Raw genomic sequence first — 21,372 nt, 5'->3', positions numbered from 1 at the left:
AGCCCTGCCTTTCTCATGATGTGCTCTGCATATAAATTAAATAGGCAGGGCGACAGAATCAAAGGCTTTTGCATAGTCAATGAAGCAGAAGTAGATGTTTTTCTGGAACTCCCTAGCTTTCTCCATGATCCAGCGTATGTTGGCAATTTGATCTCTAGTTCCTCTGCCTCTTCGAAATCCTGCCTGTACTTCTGGTAGTTCTCGATCCACATACTGCTGGAGTCTAGCTTGTAGGATTTTAAGCATAACTTTACTAGCATGTGAAATGAGTGCAATGGTGCGATAGTTTGAACATTCTTTGGCATTGCCTTTCTTTGGAATTGGAATGTAAACTGACCTTTTCCAATCCTGTGGCCACTGTTGAGTTTTCCAAATTTGCTGGCAAATTGAGTGTAGCACTTTTACTGCATCGTCTTTTAAGATTTTGAATAGCTCAGCTGGAATACTGTCACCTCCACTAGCTTTGTTGTTGCTCAGATTTTCTAAGGCCCATTTCACTTCACATTCTAGGATGTCTGGTTCGAGGTCAGTGACCATCTCATTGTGGTTATCTGGGATGTTAAGCTCATTCTTGTATAGTTCTTCTGTGTAGTTTTGCCATCTCTTCTTAATCTCTTCTGCCTCTGTTAGGTCTCTGCCATTTTGGTCCTTTATCATGCCCATCTTTGCATGAAACGTTCCCTTCATATCTCCAATTTTCTTGAAGAGATCTCTGGTCCTCCCTATTCTGTTGTTTTCTTCTATTTCTTTGCACTGTTCATTTAAGAAGGCATTCTTATCTCTTCTAGCTACTCTCTGGAATTCTGCATTCAATTGGGTGTATCTTTCTCTTTCTCCTTTGCCTTTCGCTTCCCTTCTTTCCTCAGCTATTTGCAAAGCTTCCTCAGACAGCCATTTTGCTTTCTTGCATTTCTTTTTCTTTGGGATGGTTTTAGTTGCTACCTCTTGTACAATGTTGCGAACTTCCATCCATAGTTCTTCAGGCACTCTGTCTATCAGATCTAATTCCTTAAATCTATTTGTCACCTCTACTGTATATTCATCAGGAATATGATTTAGTTCATACCTGAGTGGCCTAGTGCTTTTCCCTACTTTTTTCAATTTAAGCCTAAATTTTGCAACGAGAAGCTCATGATCTGAGCCACAGTCAGCTCCTGGTCTTGTTTTTACTGACTGTATAGAGCTTCTCCATCTTTGGCTGCAGAGCACATAGTCAATCTGATTTCTATGTTGACCGTCTGGTGATGTCCATGTGTAGAGCCGTCTCTTGGGTTGTTGGAAAAGAGTGTTTGTTATGACCATCGTATTCTCTTGACAAAATTCTATTAGCCTGTGCCCTGCTTCATTTTGTACTCCAAGGCCAAACTTGCCTGTTATTCCGGTTATCTTTTGGCTTCCTACCTTAGCATTCCAATCCCCCATGATGATAAGGACATCATTTTTTGGTGTTAATTCTATAAGATGCTGTAGGGCTTCCTAGAACCGGTCAATTTCATCCTCTTCAGCACCAGTGGTTGGGGCATAGATTTGGACTACTGTGATATTGAATGGTTTGCCTTGGATTAGAATTGAGATCATTCTGTCATTTTGGGGATTGTATCCCAGTATTGCTTTTCCTATTGTTTTATTGACTATGAAGGCTACTCCATTTCTTCTGAGGGATTCTTGCCCACAGTAGTATACCTGATGGTCATCTGAGTTAAATTCACCCATTCCTGTCCATTTTAGTTTGCTGATTCCTAAGATGTCGATGTTCAGTCTTGTCATCTCTTTTTTGACTACGTCTAGCTTGCCTTGATTCATGGATCTTACATTCCAGGTTCCTATGGAGAAAAAATCTTTACAGCATCGGACTTTCCTGAATTCCCTACTGCGTTACTAAATCTGTCCAGAAATGGAAGGGTTTAGAAACTGTAGCTGGCTATTTCCAGCATCCTACCTGCCCTGCTTCATATCACTATTCAAACCATCCTTGGTGAGAACAACTTGGAGGACATGAGTTGGATAAATGGCAGCTTCTAAATGACTAAGAGATTGCACCATTTATAGTGTGACAAATTCAAATTAGTTCCCGTAATATGTACACTATTATGTATTTCTTGTATCACAAACCTAAAAAAATACCTCCAACATCATTTCTTCGGTTACAGGACCAACCTGCTTGGGTATTCAGTTAGTCAAGGGCCAATTCCTACCAAGTTTTCTAAGGTCCTATTTTGAGTTTGATCCTCAACCTGGATAACTGATACTTGTTCTGTGAATAATATCTGTGTCCTGCTTTTTTTCTGATTGACATATGCAGTTTGTTCCCTAAGTGCTCTGCATCTGCTTCTAGTCCTTGTGATCCTTTACTGTATTTTTTACTCTTTCCTAGTTTTATGTGTTCTTATTTCTCTAGTCTCTCTGATCTCTTTGATAATCTGTACTTTAAGCTCTTCCTGGGTTTGATTATTCACTTGAATTTGAGTTGTCTTTTTTCTTTTCTGCATTGGACTTTTGATCTCTGCTTGCTATGGACTGAATATACCATATGCTTTCTAGCTCATTTGGACTAATGTCCAGAATGTGTCTGCTTGGAGGCTGACCTTTTGTGAAGTCCAAAAGGATAATTATCTGCTCAATAAACTCCCTCTTCTTCCTTGACTTAAAAAACATTCAAGTATTTATTGTTTGGTTAAAGATATACTAAGAATAAGTTAAATGTCAAATCAACTTGTTATTCGGTTTATGTCAAAAACTACAAATACGGTCTTGGGATCTCAAAAGCTAATGTATTTATTATGTAATTATGTTGACAGAGCAGACATAACAAACAAACAATAAATAGAAGCTGGAGCATATGCTTCTTGTTGAAGTACTATATAAATACTGTACAAATTATTCCTATAGTTTTCCCTTATTCATTTTGAATTTGGTTTATTGCTTCTATTGTGGCATATATAGACTGCTCTGAGAGCTATTTAGAATCATTAAAAGATAATGTATTGGCAGGATCTTCTATTGCATTTTCAGTCCTCTTTCCTTACATTATACACTTGAATAGAAAAAATACAAATGCTTACAGCATACAGTAAACACACTTCTGTAATAGTGAAGCCTTCTCATGTAAAAAAAGGTTCATTGGACTAATGGAGACTTGAGTCAACTCATTTATTATCTTGCCCTGAGACAGAGACTGCTACACCCAGATCTTTAATGTATTTAGATAATATTCTCTCAGCTTGTCTAGCAATGGCAATTACATTCCATGGCAGAAGAGTAGCCTTTAGCATTAAACAAATTATAATGTTCAGCAGATTTCTGATCACGGTGTAGTGTGAGTGCTGATTTTCTTTCTCAGTGTAACTATTCCTTCCTAGTTCTAAGAGGAGTAAATTGGATAATGTGAAATATTTTTTTATCTTGTGGCCATAGTAGGTGACTCAGGATGTGTTCAAAGCTTTCAACAGAACTAAGAGTTTAAAAGAACATGAATACAAAATAGAAGATGGATGTAATCACCAAGGAGTTGCAGCACAAAAATTAGAAGAACTAAAGAGCAAAAAGAACTTAGATCTGCAAACGAAATGAAAAGCAAGAAAAAGAACTATTTCCTACCATACTAGTAAAAAAAAAAACAACCAGGAAGGGGTGGTGCAGTACTATGAATAGATGGTAAGAGAATAGTACATGATGGGGAGAAGAAAGAGATTGTCAACTTCTATATGCTTCAGTGTTCTCCCCCAAGAATTGAGATCAAATGGACCTAAATAGAACAACTAACAAAAGAGGATGGCAACCCAAGGGGAGCAAAAAGGTAGCTACTTAAAGAAATAGATCAATGTTTTCTCAATCTCTATAACGTTAAAATAGAGGTGTTTGAACATAGAGGCTCAGTTATACTGCTTGAGAACATGGACACTCTGAATTCTACTCCATGGTTAGGGCATGGAAGCCAGCTGGTTCCCTTAGGCAGGTCACTTTGTCCTAGCCCAGCCCAGCCCAGCCCACCCTACAAAGCTGCAGATGTGGAAAAATAAATCAAATTAACATCTGTCCCTGGCAGGGGGTTTGTACTAGGTCAGAGGTCCCCAACCTTTTGGGCACCAGGGACTGGTTATGTGGAGAGAAGTTTTTCTGGTTTTGTGTGCTGCCTGCATCCTGTGGATGGGGCTTTCCTTGTTTGTGCAGACCAGTTGCTGGCATGCCGCAGAACAGTACTGGTCCACGGGGTTGGGGACCCTTGACCTAGGTAATTTCAAGATCCCTTTCAATCCTTAGGCCTGATTCTATAAAAATGTAATAAAGTGGGGTGGGGTGAGGTGGGAAAGGAAAAAAAGGGGTGTAAATAGTTTGTTAAATTTAAAACTGACTGACTTAAACTTAAAATAGATCAGAGTAAAATATTACACCTTCTTTTTCCAGCATCTCTGTAATTTTGGAGCTCTAATGGAAACAAACTATTAAGGAAAAGCACCCCAAAAATTCTCAGCTAGGGTTTGTTTGCACACAGCTCAATTCCTGAAAATTAAATGGATCTATTCCACGAAAGAACAGTCTTACACTTATTTAAAATTAATATTGTCATAGACATTGCATTACCATTGTTTGCATCATACATTACATTATGGTACATCAAAAACAGCTCTTACATAACTAAGTACTGTATGCAGTTTATCCTGAAAGTCCAAGTTATTGTCTTCTTTAAAAAAAATGATTGACCTCAGAACTTCTTGGCATTGGCAGAATGCAAAAGTGATGGTACCTCGTTTTCACTTTTTTAGGTGGTATACCTTGTTAAAAAATATCAGTAAAGCCAGCGAGGTGATAGGTTTCAGTTAAGTGGCTGGATTTCAAACTTGTTTCCATTTTCCTTCTTTCGTCAGCTTTGCTTAATTTGTATTAAATTACAGATTATGAAGCGAACTTGTAATTATGGTCTTTATAAACCACACACTTCATTTTTTTCCAACTTAAACCAAAATCCTTTACGAGGTATTTGATATGCTAATAACGCCCCTAATGGCAAATCCCCTGGTACACTTCAGGCTGCGGTTTGTGCTGTGAATAGATATCCGCACCAGACCACAAACGTGTAGGAGGCCAAAAAGCTGTGCGGATAAATGTGAAAAGTGCATTTGTGTAAACAGATCGACGTGATTGCACTTAGGACAGCAGAGCTTTTGAATATAAAGCCAAAGGGGTTGGGGCGGTTCACATCCGTAAGCACGACGCCCTGCGCGCCAAAACAGACTTGTTTATGACTGCGAGGCGTCTGTGGTGAAAGACGTGGCAGACTCCGCAGAGAGAGACCCTGGTGGACGCAGACTTATGAAGTGTTTCATCTTTGCACCACAGCACAACGGGAGCTGGTTGTGAAGAGACGTGGGGGGGAGGGAGAAAAACAGCTGCCTTCTGGAAACGCACCGGACACCCACTCTTTCTACAACTCCGCTGCCTGAGGACGGGGAGGAGGAGGAGGCCGAGGAGGCGACGTCGACGGCAATCTCGTCCGGCCCCCTCCCAGCGCCGCCCATCCGCCCCCAGCAGGCCGCGGAGGATCGACGCATCCTCGGCGTCTTTTCTATCTCGCGCCCGCCGCCGCCTAGCCGCGCGCTTTTTGAGGCGGCTGCGCTTGAATTGCGGCGGCCTTTCGCACCGGCGGCGGGGCCTTGGCAAAGCTTGGAAATGGGGTGCTGCAGCTGTTGCTCTTGCTTCTTCGCGGGACGTCCCTTCTGGCAAGGCCGCGATGGCTTTGGCCGCCGCCGCTGCTTAACCGCCGGGTAAAAGGAGACCACCGGCTACGGCTGGTTGTGCAAGAGAACCGCCCGCGCCCTCCTCAGTCCCGGCGCCTTCCTCGGCTGAGGCGGCGATGAGCGAGCGGCCGCGTCTTCATCCGGCGAAGCGGGGAAGGCGCAGCGCTCCCTCGACCTTCGCCCGTTGGCGGCGCCTCCTACTCCGCCTCCCCCTTGCCGCGCTCAGCTCTTCGTAGACGCTGGCCGGCTATGTGGAGCTCCGGGGCCGCCGCGTTGCAGCTGCTCTCGCGGGCGACCAAGCAAGCCTTCGCTCAGGGAGCCCGGCAAGACCTGAGCCGCTGGCTGCCGCCTTTGGGAGCCGCGGGCGAGCCGGCGGCAGGGGCAAGCAAAGGGGCCGGCAGCGAGCAGCTGCTCTTTGGGGAGCAGAACGGGCTGTATCACTGCCCTCCGCCTCATCCTTCCCAGGAGCCGTCGGCGGAGCTCTTGCTCTGCCAGCTGCCCGAAGCGGGAAACGGCTTGGGGGAGAGCAGGACATGGCACTGCTCGGGATGCCTGCTGGGCACCTGCTGGTGCAAGAGTTGCCTGAGCGTGTGTTTTCTGGCGATGTTCTGCTTCGCCTCGCTCGCCTTGGTGCGCCAGTACCTGCGGGACCTGATGCTCTGGGCTGAGAGCTTGGACAGTCTGGCCGGCGTGCTTCTCTTCACCGTAGGCTTCATCGTGGTGTCCTTTCCTTGCGGCTGGGGCTACATCTTACTCAACGTGGCCGCCGGCTATCTCTACGGCTTCGTGCTGGGCATGGGCCTCATGGTTCTGGGTGTCCTGATCGGTACCTTCATCTCCCACGTGGTCTGCAAGAAACTCCTGGCCCGATGGGTGCTGGCTAAGATCCAGGGCAGTGAGAAGCTCAGTGCTATCATCCGTGTTGTGGAAGGAGGAAGCGGCCTCAAGGTGGTGGCCTTGGCTAGGCTTACACCAATACCCTTTGGACTTCAAAATGCACTCTTCTCTGTGAGTAACTGTCAAGGAGTTCTGGATGTGCCTTGCTTAACAAACCGCAGGTGAAAGGCTCCTTGAAACCAGTGCCAGTTCTACCTCAAGGCTTAGCAACTTGCTACTCTCCAGGTGTATTGTATTAGATCCCACCAGCCCCATCTTGCACAGGGTTGTGTACCTTATAGTTCAGAAGAGCTAGATTGTGTGAGATTGGCTATCCCACCAGTTCAGATCCAGTTACAGGACAAAGAGGTTGCAAATAATTGGTTTATCAATCAGTTGTAGAGATAGTAGTAAGAACCCAGGAGTAATCAGAATATATATTTTTTTCAAAAGCAGTGTTTTGGAAGAGTTCCTAAATCTGCACCGATTGTCCAAAGAAGATCAATATAGGTCAGATATTTCCTGCAGATGCATGTAATGATAGCCCACAATGGGAAAGCTTCCTGGAATGTAACTTGGCACTGCAAAACAAGGGGAGAGGGATGTTTAGGTGTTTTCCTTGTCTCAAATGTCTGCCAAATAGCATCTCTTCCTGTGTAGTGTACAGTAGTTTACTTCCTGGATGTGACAGAAGGCACTGCTAAATAGTCTTGCATTTAGAAAAAAATAAAGCTGTGCTATTCAAAAGGAAACACTGGCAGAAAACAGGTTAAATTATGCTTTCTTGCTATCAGTTCTCGCTTCCATTATCAAGAAGCTGTGGTTTTTAATATTATTTTTACAACTCTGTTAGCATACCTTTCATAACCACTGAGAGATGTACATACTTAGATATTGGTAGTTTATTATATTCCTACTTATTATTTCAGTGTTTAGAAGACAATATATGGGTTTTAAATTTGACAAAATTTGATCCATCACCAGAAGCTTCCAAAACAATTCTGATGTAGTTTTTTTTAACATAAGAATTAACTTGTCTCCCCTACTTACAAGAAATAATGCTTAAAACCTGAAAGCCAATTTTGTATTGGTTCTGTAACCCGTGAAGGTTAATTTGGTACATTTTATATTTTTCTAAAAGGAATAGTTGGTTTTGGCCTGTAACATAACCCATGTATTTTGCTGCATTCAAGGCAAAGGATGAATATATATTTAGTACTTGTATTTTGTCCTTAAAGTATTTTACATTTTATGATTGATTAGGAAGACTGGATTGTTTGTTACATGGTGACGTCTAAAAAGGTTTTATTTCCTTGGGAAACTGCAGAAACATATGGAATATGTTGTCATGATTGTAGGGCAATTAATATGCAAAATGTATTTTTACTTCTTTTTTGGCTTAGTGTTCACAATTAGAAAAAAAGATACAAAAAGAAAAAATAAAGTGAAAGAAAAAGGAAGTCATAATGTACATTTTAAAATATACATATATATAAAGAAAGCATTAAATCTTGAGCAGATGAAACAATATTGATCAGTCTTTCCATTACAACAGTAAAAGGCCAGTTCATAAACAGAGAGTGAATGTAAGTCATCAGTTCAAGATTGTAATTGAGAGTGACATTTCATACATATAATGTATTTTTATTGCAAAACAATAATCTTTTTTGCTGTGTTATAGCCCGGTGAATCTGTAGTTCTCTCAATACTAATACGTTTCAAAATATTGGTATATGATTCAAATCATATTCATCCCTTAAACTCTCTTCTCAAAGCCATATTAACAACTAAAATATACTCAACCAAAATCAAAACAATAAAATATACTCTAAGTGTAAATGTGCCCTCGGTCATTTTGTATAATCAATTCAAAGTAGACAAAAAAATATTTTAATGCATTCTTCGAGTATCCAATAAAAATGAAAAAAAAGGTTACATGAGTCTCATCCTGAAGTTATAAGTAACATGCTTAATGTTCTTTAAGACTCTTATTCATTGTTTTGTGAATATAGGATATTTCAATATTTCATTCCAAAGTACTTTAAGATAACTGATAACATATTTCAGTGATGGTGTTCAGGATTTTGAGATGTATCTGAAACTAAAAGTTTTCAGTAAAAAGTTGTTTTAATCAAATATACCACTGGTCTTAATTTTTAGACAACCTCAAATTCCCCTTGTAATAATTCAGATTTAAACAAATTAAATTAAACAAATTTAATTCAGATCTTGAATTGAACAATTATGTATAAATTTAACCTCCTTTCTCAGAAGTCATCTTAATCTTGACACCCTGGTCCTGCTTTCTGTCCTTTGAAATAATGACTTGCTCATGCACATTGTCACCTATCTATCTTTCAGGAAACACTGTATTTGGTGCTCTCCCTCAAATGTCCTCAGTGGGAATATTGACCTACGTATATCCATCCTTCAGTAATACTAATTTCCTTTTCCTATAAGCTCTTTAGGATTCTCTATGGAGATTCTTAGTCACCCCAAGCCATAGTAGGCCCAAAGGTGCTTTTCAATATTCTTTGGGATCTTTAGGATTTTAAAAATCTTTTAATAGTTAACTGAAATTTAAAAATTGACAAAATTCAAACTACAAAAAAGGGATATTGCCATGGGTTAGGCTTCGGGTTCGGGTTCTCTGGTAATTGAAAGTATTTTCCCACCAAGTCAGCTGGGTGACCTTGGGCCAGTTAATTTCTCTCATCCAAGCCAAGACCTCAAGATATCTTGATGTGTGAGTAAATAATTCCAATTGTAATTACCTTGCTAAGGGATTAGAATATTGCACATCAAAGAATATTGTGCCATAATTTAAACTGGCATATCAAGGATATTTCTACATCCATCAAAACCTCCATTGCCAACTCCAGTTTTTCTGAACATGTATCTAAAATAACAAGGGGCAATCTAATATGTTAGACTTGAAAATCTTTTATTAAACCAGATTGCACGGAATAGATAATTGAAGTAATATTGTCTGTAATCTGTAGGGCACAAAGAAAAAAATCTACAAACTCCATATGGCATCAAGAAGGGCATTGGGCCAGTAAATGCTTGGCTCCATGGAGTTGCCCCGATTTAATAGATTACAGAATAATAAAAAAGGAGTTATTGCCTGTAATCTGTATGCCAGGATTGTAATAAAACAATTGGTGCAACATTTAAATTCTGCAATCTATTGCATTACAGTAAAAGCAGAATTCTTACCATCTTCAAATCATAGTTATATGCACTACATTAAAGGATATTGGAAAAAATATTTTTAAAAAGTAATTGTAAACTTCAAACAGTACAGAATTAATATAGTTGTGAGGAGTTTTCATGTTTTCATATAGTTAATAATATTATTTCCTGCAGAGATATAGGAGTGTTAGATAAACAGCTGGTTCACGTATGGTCTTCAGTTTTATTATTTACATTTATTAAATGTAAAATGTGAGTTTTATTATTTACATTTATTAAATGTAAAAGTATAACTAAAGCTGATTATATTTATGAAATGAATTTGCTTTAAGCATGTTATTAATTTCTTATATATGGAACTAGAAATTGCAAAATTTGTTATTGCTTATTTTTGTTAGTTTGAAAGATAGAAAGGTAGAAAAACAAAGGTAACAAGGCCGTTGACCTAATAGAGTTATATATTTTGGGTCTATTAAAAGCAGATGTGTCAACCTATAAATAAAAAGGCAGCAGTAGACAAGCCCACATCAAAATCTGGCCAAATATAGCAATCTTCAGAAAAGATAAAACCTTTGCAAATCTACTCAGATAATTGGTACTCCTGCATTCACTGGGCTAACTTCAAACTTAAGCTGTTGCGGTATCATTTCTGAGTTGAAACCTACAGATAGTCCCCAACTTAGGACAGCAACTGGGCCTGGGAAATCTGTTGCTAAGAGATGCGGTCATAATTTGCAACCAGATCACTTAGTGACAAGAATTTTTGCATTCCCATTTACCATCATTAATTGAATCCCTCCTAGACAAGACAACTTCCTGCTAGTTTCCTACAACCAAGTCAATGGGGAAGCTGGCAAGAAGTTGCAAGTTCCAGGTAGCTTCACAAGCAGGATGGCAAGCAAGTAAGTGGCTCCTGCTGAGTGGGGGACAATGCGAAAGGGGCATGGTGAAGCTCGGAAACAGTGTGTAAGAGTGCGAGGGAGGCTTAGTGAGGCTCAGGGAGGGTCCACAGTAATGTTCAAGGATGTGAGTTAGGCGCAGCAAGACTTGGGGAGGGTGCAAAGTGTGTAAGGGTGCAAGGCTCAATGAGGATGCAACGGGCTGCATAAGGGGGTGAGGAAGTCATGGTAAGGGTTGGGGAGAGTATAAGGAGTGCACAATTGTTCAAGGGAGGTACAACAAGGATCAGGAAAGGTGTGCTTGGGTAAGCAAGTGGTGCAGTGCAAGTGCAGAGGGGCTGGGGGAGGGTGAGCAGGTAGCCATAGCACTGAGACTTATATATCCTTTGCAGTGCTTTACAGCCCTCTCTAAGCAGTTTACAGTGTCAGCAAATTGCCCCCAACAATCTGGATCCTCATTTTACTGACTTCGGAAGGATGGAAGGCTGAGTCAACTTTGAGCCAGTGAGACTCGAACTGCTGAACTGCTGGCAGTCAGCGTTCAGCAGAATTAATCTGCACCTGCAAAATTAGGTAGGGGGTGACATTCCTGCACATCTGTGACCTTCCCTGCTAATTTCCCCATTGACTTTCTGGGAAGCTGGCAGGAAAGGTGCAAATGACAATCATGTCATTGCAGGGTGCTTCAGTGGTCATAAGTGGGAGCTGGTTGCCATGTGCCCAGATCGCAGTCACGTGATGCAGAGGTGCTGGGATGGCCCGTGCTTTGAGGATAGATCATAACTACCATTTGTTCAATGCCATTGTGATTTCACCGGAAAAGGGTTGTAAGTCAAGGATTATTTATATTTGTTATTTAAAATAAAGTATCAGCACAGGAATATCCAATGTTTGAATCATAGTAAGCCATGAGCAAGATGTGATTATTATGGACTGTTGACTGCACACAGAAGTGTAAAATCAACACAGGTGCTCTAATTCAGGAGATGTAAAACAGTGTCTCACACAACTCATTCAACAGATGTAGTGGAGTTATTTTCATGTGCTACAACTATCTGAACTCCATAATTAATTTAATTCTCAAGTGTTGGACATGCATATTCTAACAAAATAAAAACATAATCTGTTTAGTCACATGGGAGAATTCCATCCTGTCTTTATAATAGCTACCAGCCTTTTCTATAAAGTTGTAGATGTGAGGAATGTGATTATGTGGATGCTTATGCAGAAGCAAATCACAGGGTCTTTTGCTGGGATTACTCTCACATGTGCTTATGATTGCAGCCTATGTTTGCACTCTTGTCCATCTAATATGGATATAAACCAACTTAATAACTTTCAGTACTGCATTGTGGAATCAGGAAATACAATAAAATAAAGTTTTAAATCCCAATCATTTAAGATACCTGCATTTTACAACCACAAGTATAATTTGTAATCAGTTCTAGAGATTTTTAGGAACAACTTTATATCCAAGTTTTTATAAATTTATAAATTTTCCATTTTTATGATAAATGTAATTAGCAAGCTAATATTTTAAACTGATATAGATTTGGAAAAGAAAGGTAAATATGTATCCATTTAAAATATACTGTATATTGGATTCAGTTAGAGTCTTCTATAATTAATTATTCACCTATTTGATATGTATAACCAATTAGATTTTACTGTAAATTGTAAGATAATCTATTACATCTTGTAGTTTCTAACATAAAGATCCAGATAATCAGGAATATTCGGAAAATGCCCACATTTAAGTCAGTTTTTCTTCTAATCTTGTAATCTCCATAAGTCTCTATCAGACCTTTACAGAATATCATTACAATACAAGGAGGCAGTATGAAGTACTGAATCTGGCTGAACTGCTAATGTACTCTACAAATGTTTGCTATGTATGTTATATCAGTAGTCAGAAGTAGCATGCCCATATCCCAGTGCTACATGATCTGCCTTGGTTGTCAGATGACTTTCAAATATAATTTAATACGCTGGTCATTACTTATAAAGCTCTTCATGGCATAGATCCTGGATAATTGAGGGACCAGCTTTCTCCAAATGTTTCTGTTTGTTTGGTACTCTCTAGCAATGCAGGTGCAGCCCCAGATCCTCTCTATTAAACATATTGAATATTCTTTATTGGCCAAATGTGATTGGACACATAAGGAATTTGTCTCCAGTGCATATACTCACAGTGTACATAAAAACAACAAAATGATAAGCCGTAGATCATAAAACATAATCACAGTCATAAATCATAAGATACAAACAACATGTGATCATAAAATACCAATAGAAGAACCAAGTGGGAACCAAGGAAGGAGGACCAAGGACAACAGAGTTGTAACCCCTACCTTCTGGAACAGTGTCTCCCCAGAGTTATGAATGGTGCTTTCTTAAGATAAGGCTCTAGTCCAGTGTTTCTCAAGCTTGACAATTTTAAGGCATGTGGACTTCAACTCCCAGAAATCCACAGCCAGAAATGCTGGCTGTGGAATTCTGGGAGTTGAAGTCCACATGCCTTAAAATTGTCAAGCTTGAGAAACACTGCTCTAGTCCAAGCCCTGAAGTTAATGCATTTTGTGGTTACCTGTTATGATTGTTTCAGTCTGAGCTGACAGTCTTGTATTATATTTTATTTATTAGATTTTTATTCCACCTGTATTATTTTCATAAATAATTCAAGGTAGCAAACTACTTAATACTCCTTCCTCGTCCTGTCTCCTCACAACAACAGCACAACAGTGAGGTGAGTTGAGCTGAGACAGAGTGATGGGATCAAAGTCACCCAGTTGGTTTTCATGCCTAAAGTGGGACTAGAATTCATAGTCTTCCAGTTTCTAGACCAACAGGTTAACCACCAAACTGGCTTTTATAAAACTATTTGGCTTACAGATTCTAGAGTATGCTGTAAAATTGCATAAGGCTATGTTTATCTCTACACGGAAGTAAATATCCATTTCCAAACATTTTTTGCAAAAAGGTTATGTATTCTGAAATAAGAAATTAAGTATATTCTTTCTTGAAAATTTAAATCATGTATCTGATTTACATCAAAGTGATCCTGCACAAATAGCAGGATATGATAAAAGAAAATATCATACTTTCTGTGAGTGAGTTGGGCAGTTTCTAAATTTGCTATATAAATAAATAAAATAAAATGAGGAAACATAATGGTGATCTATAGTTTCAGCCAAACGAATTTCAACCATGGAGGATTTGGGCTGCTTGTTAATGAGTTATTGTCTATGGTTGCAAAGTTGTAGTTGCAAAAACAATACAATAGAATGGTATCAGCATTAAAGAAAGAGGCAGAAGATCAAAATACAGATGTAAATGTAAGCTTTATATTTCCCCCCCCCCCCAAAAAAAATATACCAGAGTAGGGGAAAGAATTCTATAGAGCTACAGCTGAAAAGTTTCCATCCTGAGTAGGTTGCCATGATCTTCTTTCTGAGGTGATATATACAAAAGTCTTTTATGTGAATGAAAAATCCAGGATATACTCCAGCTTGAAATTACTATATAGCTTTGGCAAACTGTTCTTTACCTTTCTGAATAAACATAAGCTGGACAAACTGTGCTTAAGTATAGTCAGATGTCTTTTTCCCCGTCTTTTATTTTTCTTGAAATGTGGGGTTGTTAAATTGCTGTCATTTCAGCAGGAGTGAAAAAAACTGACCAGACTTGCTTGTCTAATGAATAATTTATATGTATTCCTTTTGTTTAGATCACAGATCTTTCACTACCAAACTACCTGATGGCTTCTTCCATTGGATTACTTCCAACTCAACTTCTAAACTCTTATTTGGGAACTACCTTGCGCACTATGGAAGATGTTATTGCAGAACAAAGTTTTAGTGGTTATTTCATTTTTAGTTTACAGGTAAATTGTTTCGACCTCACTCAGCAATTTGTTCTCATAGCATTTTAGCTTAACTTTTATGAATCAGTGCATTTCTGTGGTACTCTCTTGCTATTTTGAGCTGGGACTTCCATAATCTCTTACCTTGAATATATTGATGGAAATTGAACTACAAAATATTTAGTATATTGCCTACCTTTGCTGAAAGTATTTCATCTAATATCGCATAGTGTTTTGTGGAATTTACTCCTTCATTATAAATATTGTTAAACATATTGAATTGCTCCTTCCATGAATAGAAGTTTCTCAATCCATCTGAGTATCCTGCATAACAGAAAGGCTAATTCCCAAATTTTGATTGAAATGTTCAAGCTCAGGGAGATAAAAAATATTGGGCCCATTCTAGAAGCCATTGCATTTAAATAATGCTTTAATTGAAGGAAGCTCTTCTGGGTATTCATGTATTTGCTTTGGAACCAATGCAATGGCTCAGCGGTTAAAGAAGTTATCATATTTGATACAGTAGTTGATAATAGTTGGAATTCTGTCATTTTCCTCAAACTTAAAATGCTAGGACTTTTATTCATTTTGCCACAATATTGTTAAAGCAATATTTTCTTAGAGTTAGCATAAATGGCAAAAGGCAAGACATGAAAATAATTTACATTTTTTTAGAAGTTGGACAAATCGTGTATAAGTAGAGGTAAAACTGTAAGAAGAAATACATAATAAAATGTTGGGAGCAAATATAACCAAACCTAATTTTATGACTATTTTCACTATAATCATAAGTCAAGTCACTCAATTATAAGTGCGATTCCAGTTTAATCAATAGCAAATTGAGTAACATGACAGTGGGACCCTGCAGCTAGCTAGAAATATGAGCCTATTGCTAAGTGCCTGAATTGCAATCATGTAGCTGTGGGGGCAGGGTGAGAGTCAAAAGTTTGAATTTGGATTGTAACTGACCTTTTTGTAGGCCACTGTTAATTTGAACATCATTAAGGACTTACTGTATTGGCTTCTTTTGGTCATTTCTATGAGATCCTGTGAGAACACCTAGGGGTGTTTGCAGTGAGGTAAAAATCTGAAATTGACAGAAAATATTTGTGTGCAGAATGCATAGTCATTCATTAACTAGGCTTTCCAAGCTAGCGTCCTCCAGATTACAAATTACATAATCTCAGCCCATGCCAAGTGAGAAAAAATTACATTATTTACTTTTGAATATCTGATATAATATTCAGATGTTCTATCTGAATTTTTGGCACAGAGTACTGAGAGATTAGTACATTGGCATTGTGAATGATACATTGGAACACCAGGTAGTTCAGCATGACATGTGCAAATCTTTCTAAAGATTTTTTTCCCAAGTTAAATCAATATTATGGCTTCTGTGAAAAGATAATATTACTCTGTTGAAACAAATTTTATTTGTGTCCTGTAATGAGATACAATATGTCTTTTGGAAATGGCATTAATATTTTAGTATTTGAGAGTTGTGCAAATGCCAAGATCACTCTTTAGGCCTGATGCAGAAAGTTTGTTTGTTTGTTTAAGCCTAAATTGCCTAGAGAATCCATGGCAGAAATGAAATTCAAACCAACAGTATTATACAGTAGTTTACAGCACTTGTTTTCTATATCACATTACATATAGCAGTAAATTCTGTTACATTAAACTAGACATGGGATATAAAGTTTGTTTATTTTTCATCTAAATTAAAATTATTTGTTTATTTAGCTTAGACAACTCTTAGAGTGTTCATAAAGGTTGATCATGCATCTATATCAAAGGCACAATTAATTGCATACCTTTTGTCAGCTGTTGCCAAGAGCAGACTTCAATATTGATACAGGTAGTCCTCAAATTACGATTATTTATTTATTTATTTATTTATTTACAAATATTTATATGCCGCCCAATCCCAAAACAGTCGTAAAACAATAAAATAATCCAGTCATACCGCGAGTCCGATCATATCCCGGCCCCCCCGGGGACATCAGCCCCAGGCCTGCCGGAACAGGAGAGTTTTAACGGCTTTCTTAAAGGCCGGCAGGGTGGGAGTAGTTCGAACCTCGGGGGGAAGTTGATTCCACCAGGTTGGAGCCACCACAGAAAAGGCCCTTCCCCGAGGGCCCACCAGCCGACATTGTCTGGCCGACGGGACCTGAAGGAGGCCCAATCTATGGGACCTCACCGGTCTCTGGGAGCTGTGCAGCAGAATGCGGTCCGGTAAGTAACCTGGCCCTATGCCATGAAGGGCTTTAAAGGTGATAACCAACACCTTGAATTGCGTCCGGAGACCCACAGGAAGCCAGGGCAGCTCGCGGAGGATAGGTGACACGTGGGCATACCTTGGCGCACCCACAATCGCTCTCGCGGCTGCGTTCTGAACCAACTGCAGCCTCCAAACGCCCTTCAAGGGTAGCCCCATGTAGAGCGCGTTACAGTAATCCAGTCTTGAGGTGACAAGGGCATGAGTGACTGTGAGTAAAGCCTTCCGGTCCAAATAAGGCCGCAACTGGTGCACTAGGCGAACCTGTGCAAAGGTCCCCCTGGCCACAGCTGATAGATGTTGTTCCAGATTTAGCTGTGAGTCCAGGAGGACACCCAAGTTGCGTGCCTGCACTGAGGGAGGTAAATTTGCCCCCCCCAGGACTAAAGATGGACCATCCAGTTGGCCTTTGGGAGGCAAGACTCAGAGCCACTCTGTCTTGTTACAATTGAGCCCAAAATTTCTGTTGCTAAGTGAGACATATGTCAAATGAGTTTTGCCTCATTTTACGACTTTTCTTGCTACAGTTGTTAAGTGAGTCAGTGCAGTTAAGTTAGTAACACGGTTAAATGAATCTGGCTTCTCCATTGACTTTGCTTATCAGAAGGTGACAAAAGGAGATCATATGACACTGGGACACTGCAGCCATCATAAATATGAATAGATATGAGTCAATTGCCAAGCATCTGAATTTTGATCACGTGACCATGGGGATGTTACAAAGGTTGTGTGAAAAATGGTCATAATTCACTTTTTTCAGTGGCGTAACTTTGAACAGTCACTAAATGAACTGTTGTACTTTGAAGACTACCTGTATTTTGACTCTCAGTCCTGCTTTGTAATTTGTGGGCAAATGACAGTTCAATTGCAGTAAAACACCAGTTTAAAAATTCACTTTCTTGGTGTACTTTAAATATTTTTATGTCCATGATTGCGGCTGAAAATATTAAACCAAAACAACCGTATCTGCTTCATCCACAGATTGTAATAAGTATAGGCCTCATGTTCTATGTTGTCCACCGGGCTCAAATGGAATTGAATGCAGCCATAGTTGCATGTGAAATCGAAATGAAGACATCCCTGGTGCAAAGCAGTCAGACCAGCAGCAACAATTCAACATTTTGCAACAAGAGGACGCTTGCATTTTCTGGAGGAGGAATCAACATTGTGTGATTTCCTCTCATTTTCTGCAGTATTGTGTTAGGTTTGTGAAACTGGGTCGTTTAATTTGTTGCTTACGACTGCTGGACTTTTCAGCAACACTTAAAATCCGAGTGGCTGGCAGATGTACTGGGGTACAAAGTACACGGCAGTTTTTATATAGTAAACTGGCTAAATTTTTGTAGTAACTATAAACATAGATGCAAATCTGGCTGCACCTTTGTCTTTATTATCATGACTTATAGTCTGCACTTTAGACTTTGTTTGGTGTTTGCTTTTATAAACTGAAGAATACTCTGATACAATTTTCTTTCTGCTTAGCATTATTTATAAGACTGACTAAAAATAGTAGATCTTTAATACTTATAAAAATGTAAAATATGCAACTTCATGTGCAGAACTCTTAAATGTGTGTGTTTTTGAAACTCAGTGAAACCTTGATCTAACAGTGCAGTTTGCAGAGTGGACTTTGTTCCTCATGAATGTCCATGAAATCTCTAATTACATCATTTCTGGTGATTTAATTATCTGAGCAAATAATGGATACTGCCACAAATGATGTAATACTTATTGAAAATTATAGGCCTCAATTAGATGATCATGGATGGAAAATTCTTGTCCATTAGTTGGGAGGAAATCTAGAGAGAAATAGACTCACTGCATCTGAAGTCCAATAAATAGATATCCACTAAATTGAGGTTTCACTGTATTTCTGGAAAATACAACCTTTTTTCACAATTGAGAACAATCAGTGCAGGAAAATCCCATTTTTCATAGCTGGGAGAATAAGATGAGCATTTCTTCATGAGAGAGCTCTTCTGGAATCCAGAGTAATTTTCTTATTTGTAACTGGTTAAAGGACATCCCCATACTTCTCTGGGGTTACCCACTAAAGAAAAGTGGAGAAAGTTTTTGCTATTTTGGGAACTATTTGGTTTCCTTAATTTGTTTTGTTAAAAAATATGAGAGCTGAGAGAGAGAGAAAAACCCTTACATAAATCTTTAGTTGAATGTATTTTTGTAAGCCTCTGAAATGTTCTGGAGCCATCATTGTTCCTATAAGTTCAAATCCTACATTGTGGGACTGAAGTGCTCTTATATAACATGTTAAGTTATACTGTATAATATGCAAAGTAAAAGGGAAACTACAGAGTACTTAATAGATTGTGGAAAAGAATGGTGTGAAGGAGAATTTGCAGGTGAAATACAAATCTTTGACAGGGTTTATCCTTGTGAGTAACAACAAAAGGGCTCTTCCACAGTTTTTAACTAGCCGTGAAAAGATTTTTGGAAACTACATCAGATTTGCTTCATTCTGCACTCTGTAACACTAGCAAAATAGGTGGAATAAAACCTTTCTAAAAACATAATAATACTAATTAATCACGTGGCCTTTATTTTTTAGAGAAGACTTTTTGGTTTTTCTTTTTTGAAAAGCTTTAAAAATCCACACAATTCCTCCCTGCATATGTTTTCTTCTGATCATAAACTAATGCTCTTACATAAGTTTTCTGCAGTATTTTAAATTTGTATCTATGAAGATATGGAGATTGCATTTTTTTGAAAAATTAAGATAAAATAGATTTTCCATCTTTAAAACATTGACTAGGAAATGGCAGAAATGTCTTGAGGCTCAGGAATCTGTAAACATTTTTAAGAGACAATTTCATAAAATAGGTTGAATTCTCTTTAGAAAATCACTTTGTTCTATAGATTTGAATGAAATGGAATAAGCATAACTTGCTCATGTGTCTTCATAACATAATTCTTTATAGATGGCATATTTGTATGCCTGACATGAGAATTCACAAAGATATTTCATAGCAGTTTGAATCAACTCAAAACTTTGAACTCACTTTCATTTTTGTCTGAACAGTAGAGTCCATTTCTGGGCTCTTACACTTTTGCAATATCCCTTCCAGTCCCTCCTAGTCTGTTGTCATGGTGCAGTGATTTGTAAAAGTCTTAACTACAATATAAAATCTGGCCATTTACTTCAACAAGTTTATTTTGTGTTGAGGCTAATTGTTTTCAAATTTATTGTGCAGAATAATCTTCTGCTCAGACTCTACCATATTTGTTAAATAGTTGAATAAGTAAATATGCCACATCCCCATATAGCTTAAAATATCACAATATTTCAAATTTAGTGATAAATATGGAACTATTGGCAAGACCTTCTTTGGGAAATTCGGTGTTGTTCTGCAGTTGCATTGTTTTTGTTACTTGAAAATTGGAAGTTTGGCTATTATTTTATGACACTTTGATAGTGAATGATTGCTGACCCCTTTATTACTGTGACTTTCATTTGAAAAGTAATATCAGTAGGCACTGTAACTTTGATGTTACTTCACCCAAGATTTTATCAATATTTGTTATTCTGTGAACTCCTTTGTTAACAACAATAAAGGAATCTTTGCAAAGCTATTTTTTCTGGCAGTTTTAGTTGCACTACATTTTCAAATTGAGATAATTTGGTTGCACAAGGATTTTGAAATTGAACCCTTTCAAAGTTTTTGCATGCAGTGTGGCATTTATGTTCAAAAATGAATTATTATTTCTTAACTTATATGTCTGCCCATTTTACCCAGGTGACCCTGTGCGACTCACAACAGGTAAAAGCAATCCAATAAAAACTAATTAAAAACTGATAAACATATAAAAACTAAATGCCATTTAAAAAACAGAATTATAAGCAGTGGCAGAGTTCACCTTACAAGACTTAGTCATTGCAAAAGCTCTTCACCATTGCCAGACCCTAGACACAGCAGCAGAGCCATGTCTTTACAACCTTCCTAAAAGTTGGGAGGATTGGGGCTAACCTAAGGTCCATGGCAGAAAAGGGTCTCTTCCTAGTTCCTGCCAGATGACAGTTTCATAGATGGCATCCACAACATTACACTCCCCCTCCCCCCGCTGGTGCTGATGGGGAGAGACAATCACTCAACTCAGAATCATGCCATATTGAGCTTTATAGGTCACAACAAGCATTTTGGAAGCTGGAACCTGGAAGCATACTGTAGCCAGTGCGGATTGCAGAACAAAGGTATAATGTGTGCTGATTGAGGAGTGCACATAATTGCCCGTGGTGCCAAATTCTATGCCAGCTGCAGCTTCCACATGTTCAAGATTCTACTCCATCTAGAACAAAAGTTGCTCCATCTTGTTAGGGTAGAGTCAAAGTTAGTTGTTCCCTATTCAGAGCCCTACAGCCTTGAGACACCAGGACAGGACCCCAACAGAACTGCTTACTTTGCCAAGGATAAGAGGTACAAACCTGGATATCAACATTTGATGATGCCTCACCTCATGGCAATGTATGAACACACCCAGCTGTTTCAGTACCAAGTTCTTAAGGAACTTCAC

The 21,372-nt window shown here is 38.8% G+C and overlaps 1 protein-coding gene across 1 annotated transcript; it reads left to right on the top strand.

Annotated features, from left to right (window-relative positions):
* Positions 1-4,666: 4,666 nt before the first annotated feature.
* On the top strand, positions 4,667-20,433 carry TMEM64 (transmembrane protein 64). The gene is made up of 3 exons (XM_039353944.1): positions 4,667-6,743; positions 14,433-14,588; positions 17,827-20,433. Exons 1-3 carry the CDS (start codon positions 5,985-5,987, stop codon positions 18,016-18,018), a joined length of 1,107 nt encoding a protein of 368 aa, XP_039209878.1. The 5' UTR covers positions 4,667-5,984; the 3' UTR covers positions 18,019-20,433.
* The last annotated feature ends 939 nt before the right edge of the window (positions 20,434-21,372 follow it).

The sequence above is a fragment of the Crotalus tigris genome, unplaced genomic scaffold (genome assembly GCF_016545835.1).
Source record: "Crotalus tigris isolate CLP2741 ecotype Arizona unplaced genomic scaffold, ASM1654583v1 scf7180000018541.849907, whole genome shotgun sequence".
NCBI lineage: Eukaryota > Metazoa > Chordata > Lepidosauria > Squamata > Viperidae > Crotalus > Crotalus tigris.
This window is presented reverse-complemented; position numbering and strand designations above follow the sequence as displayed.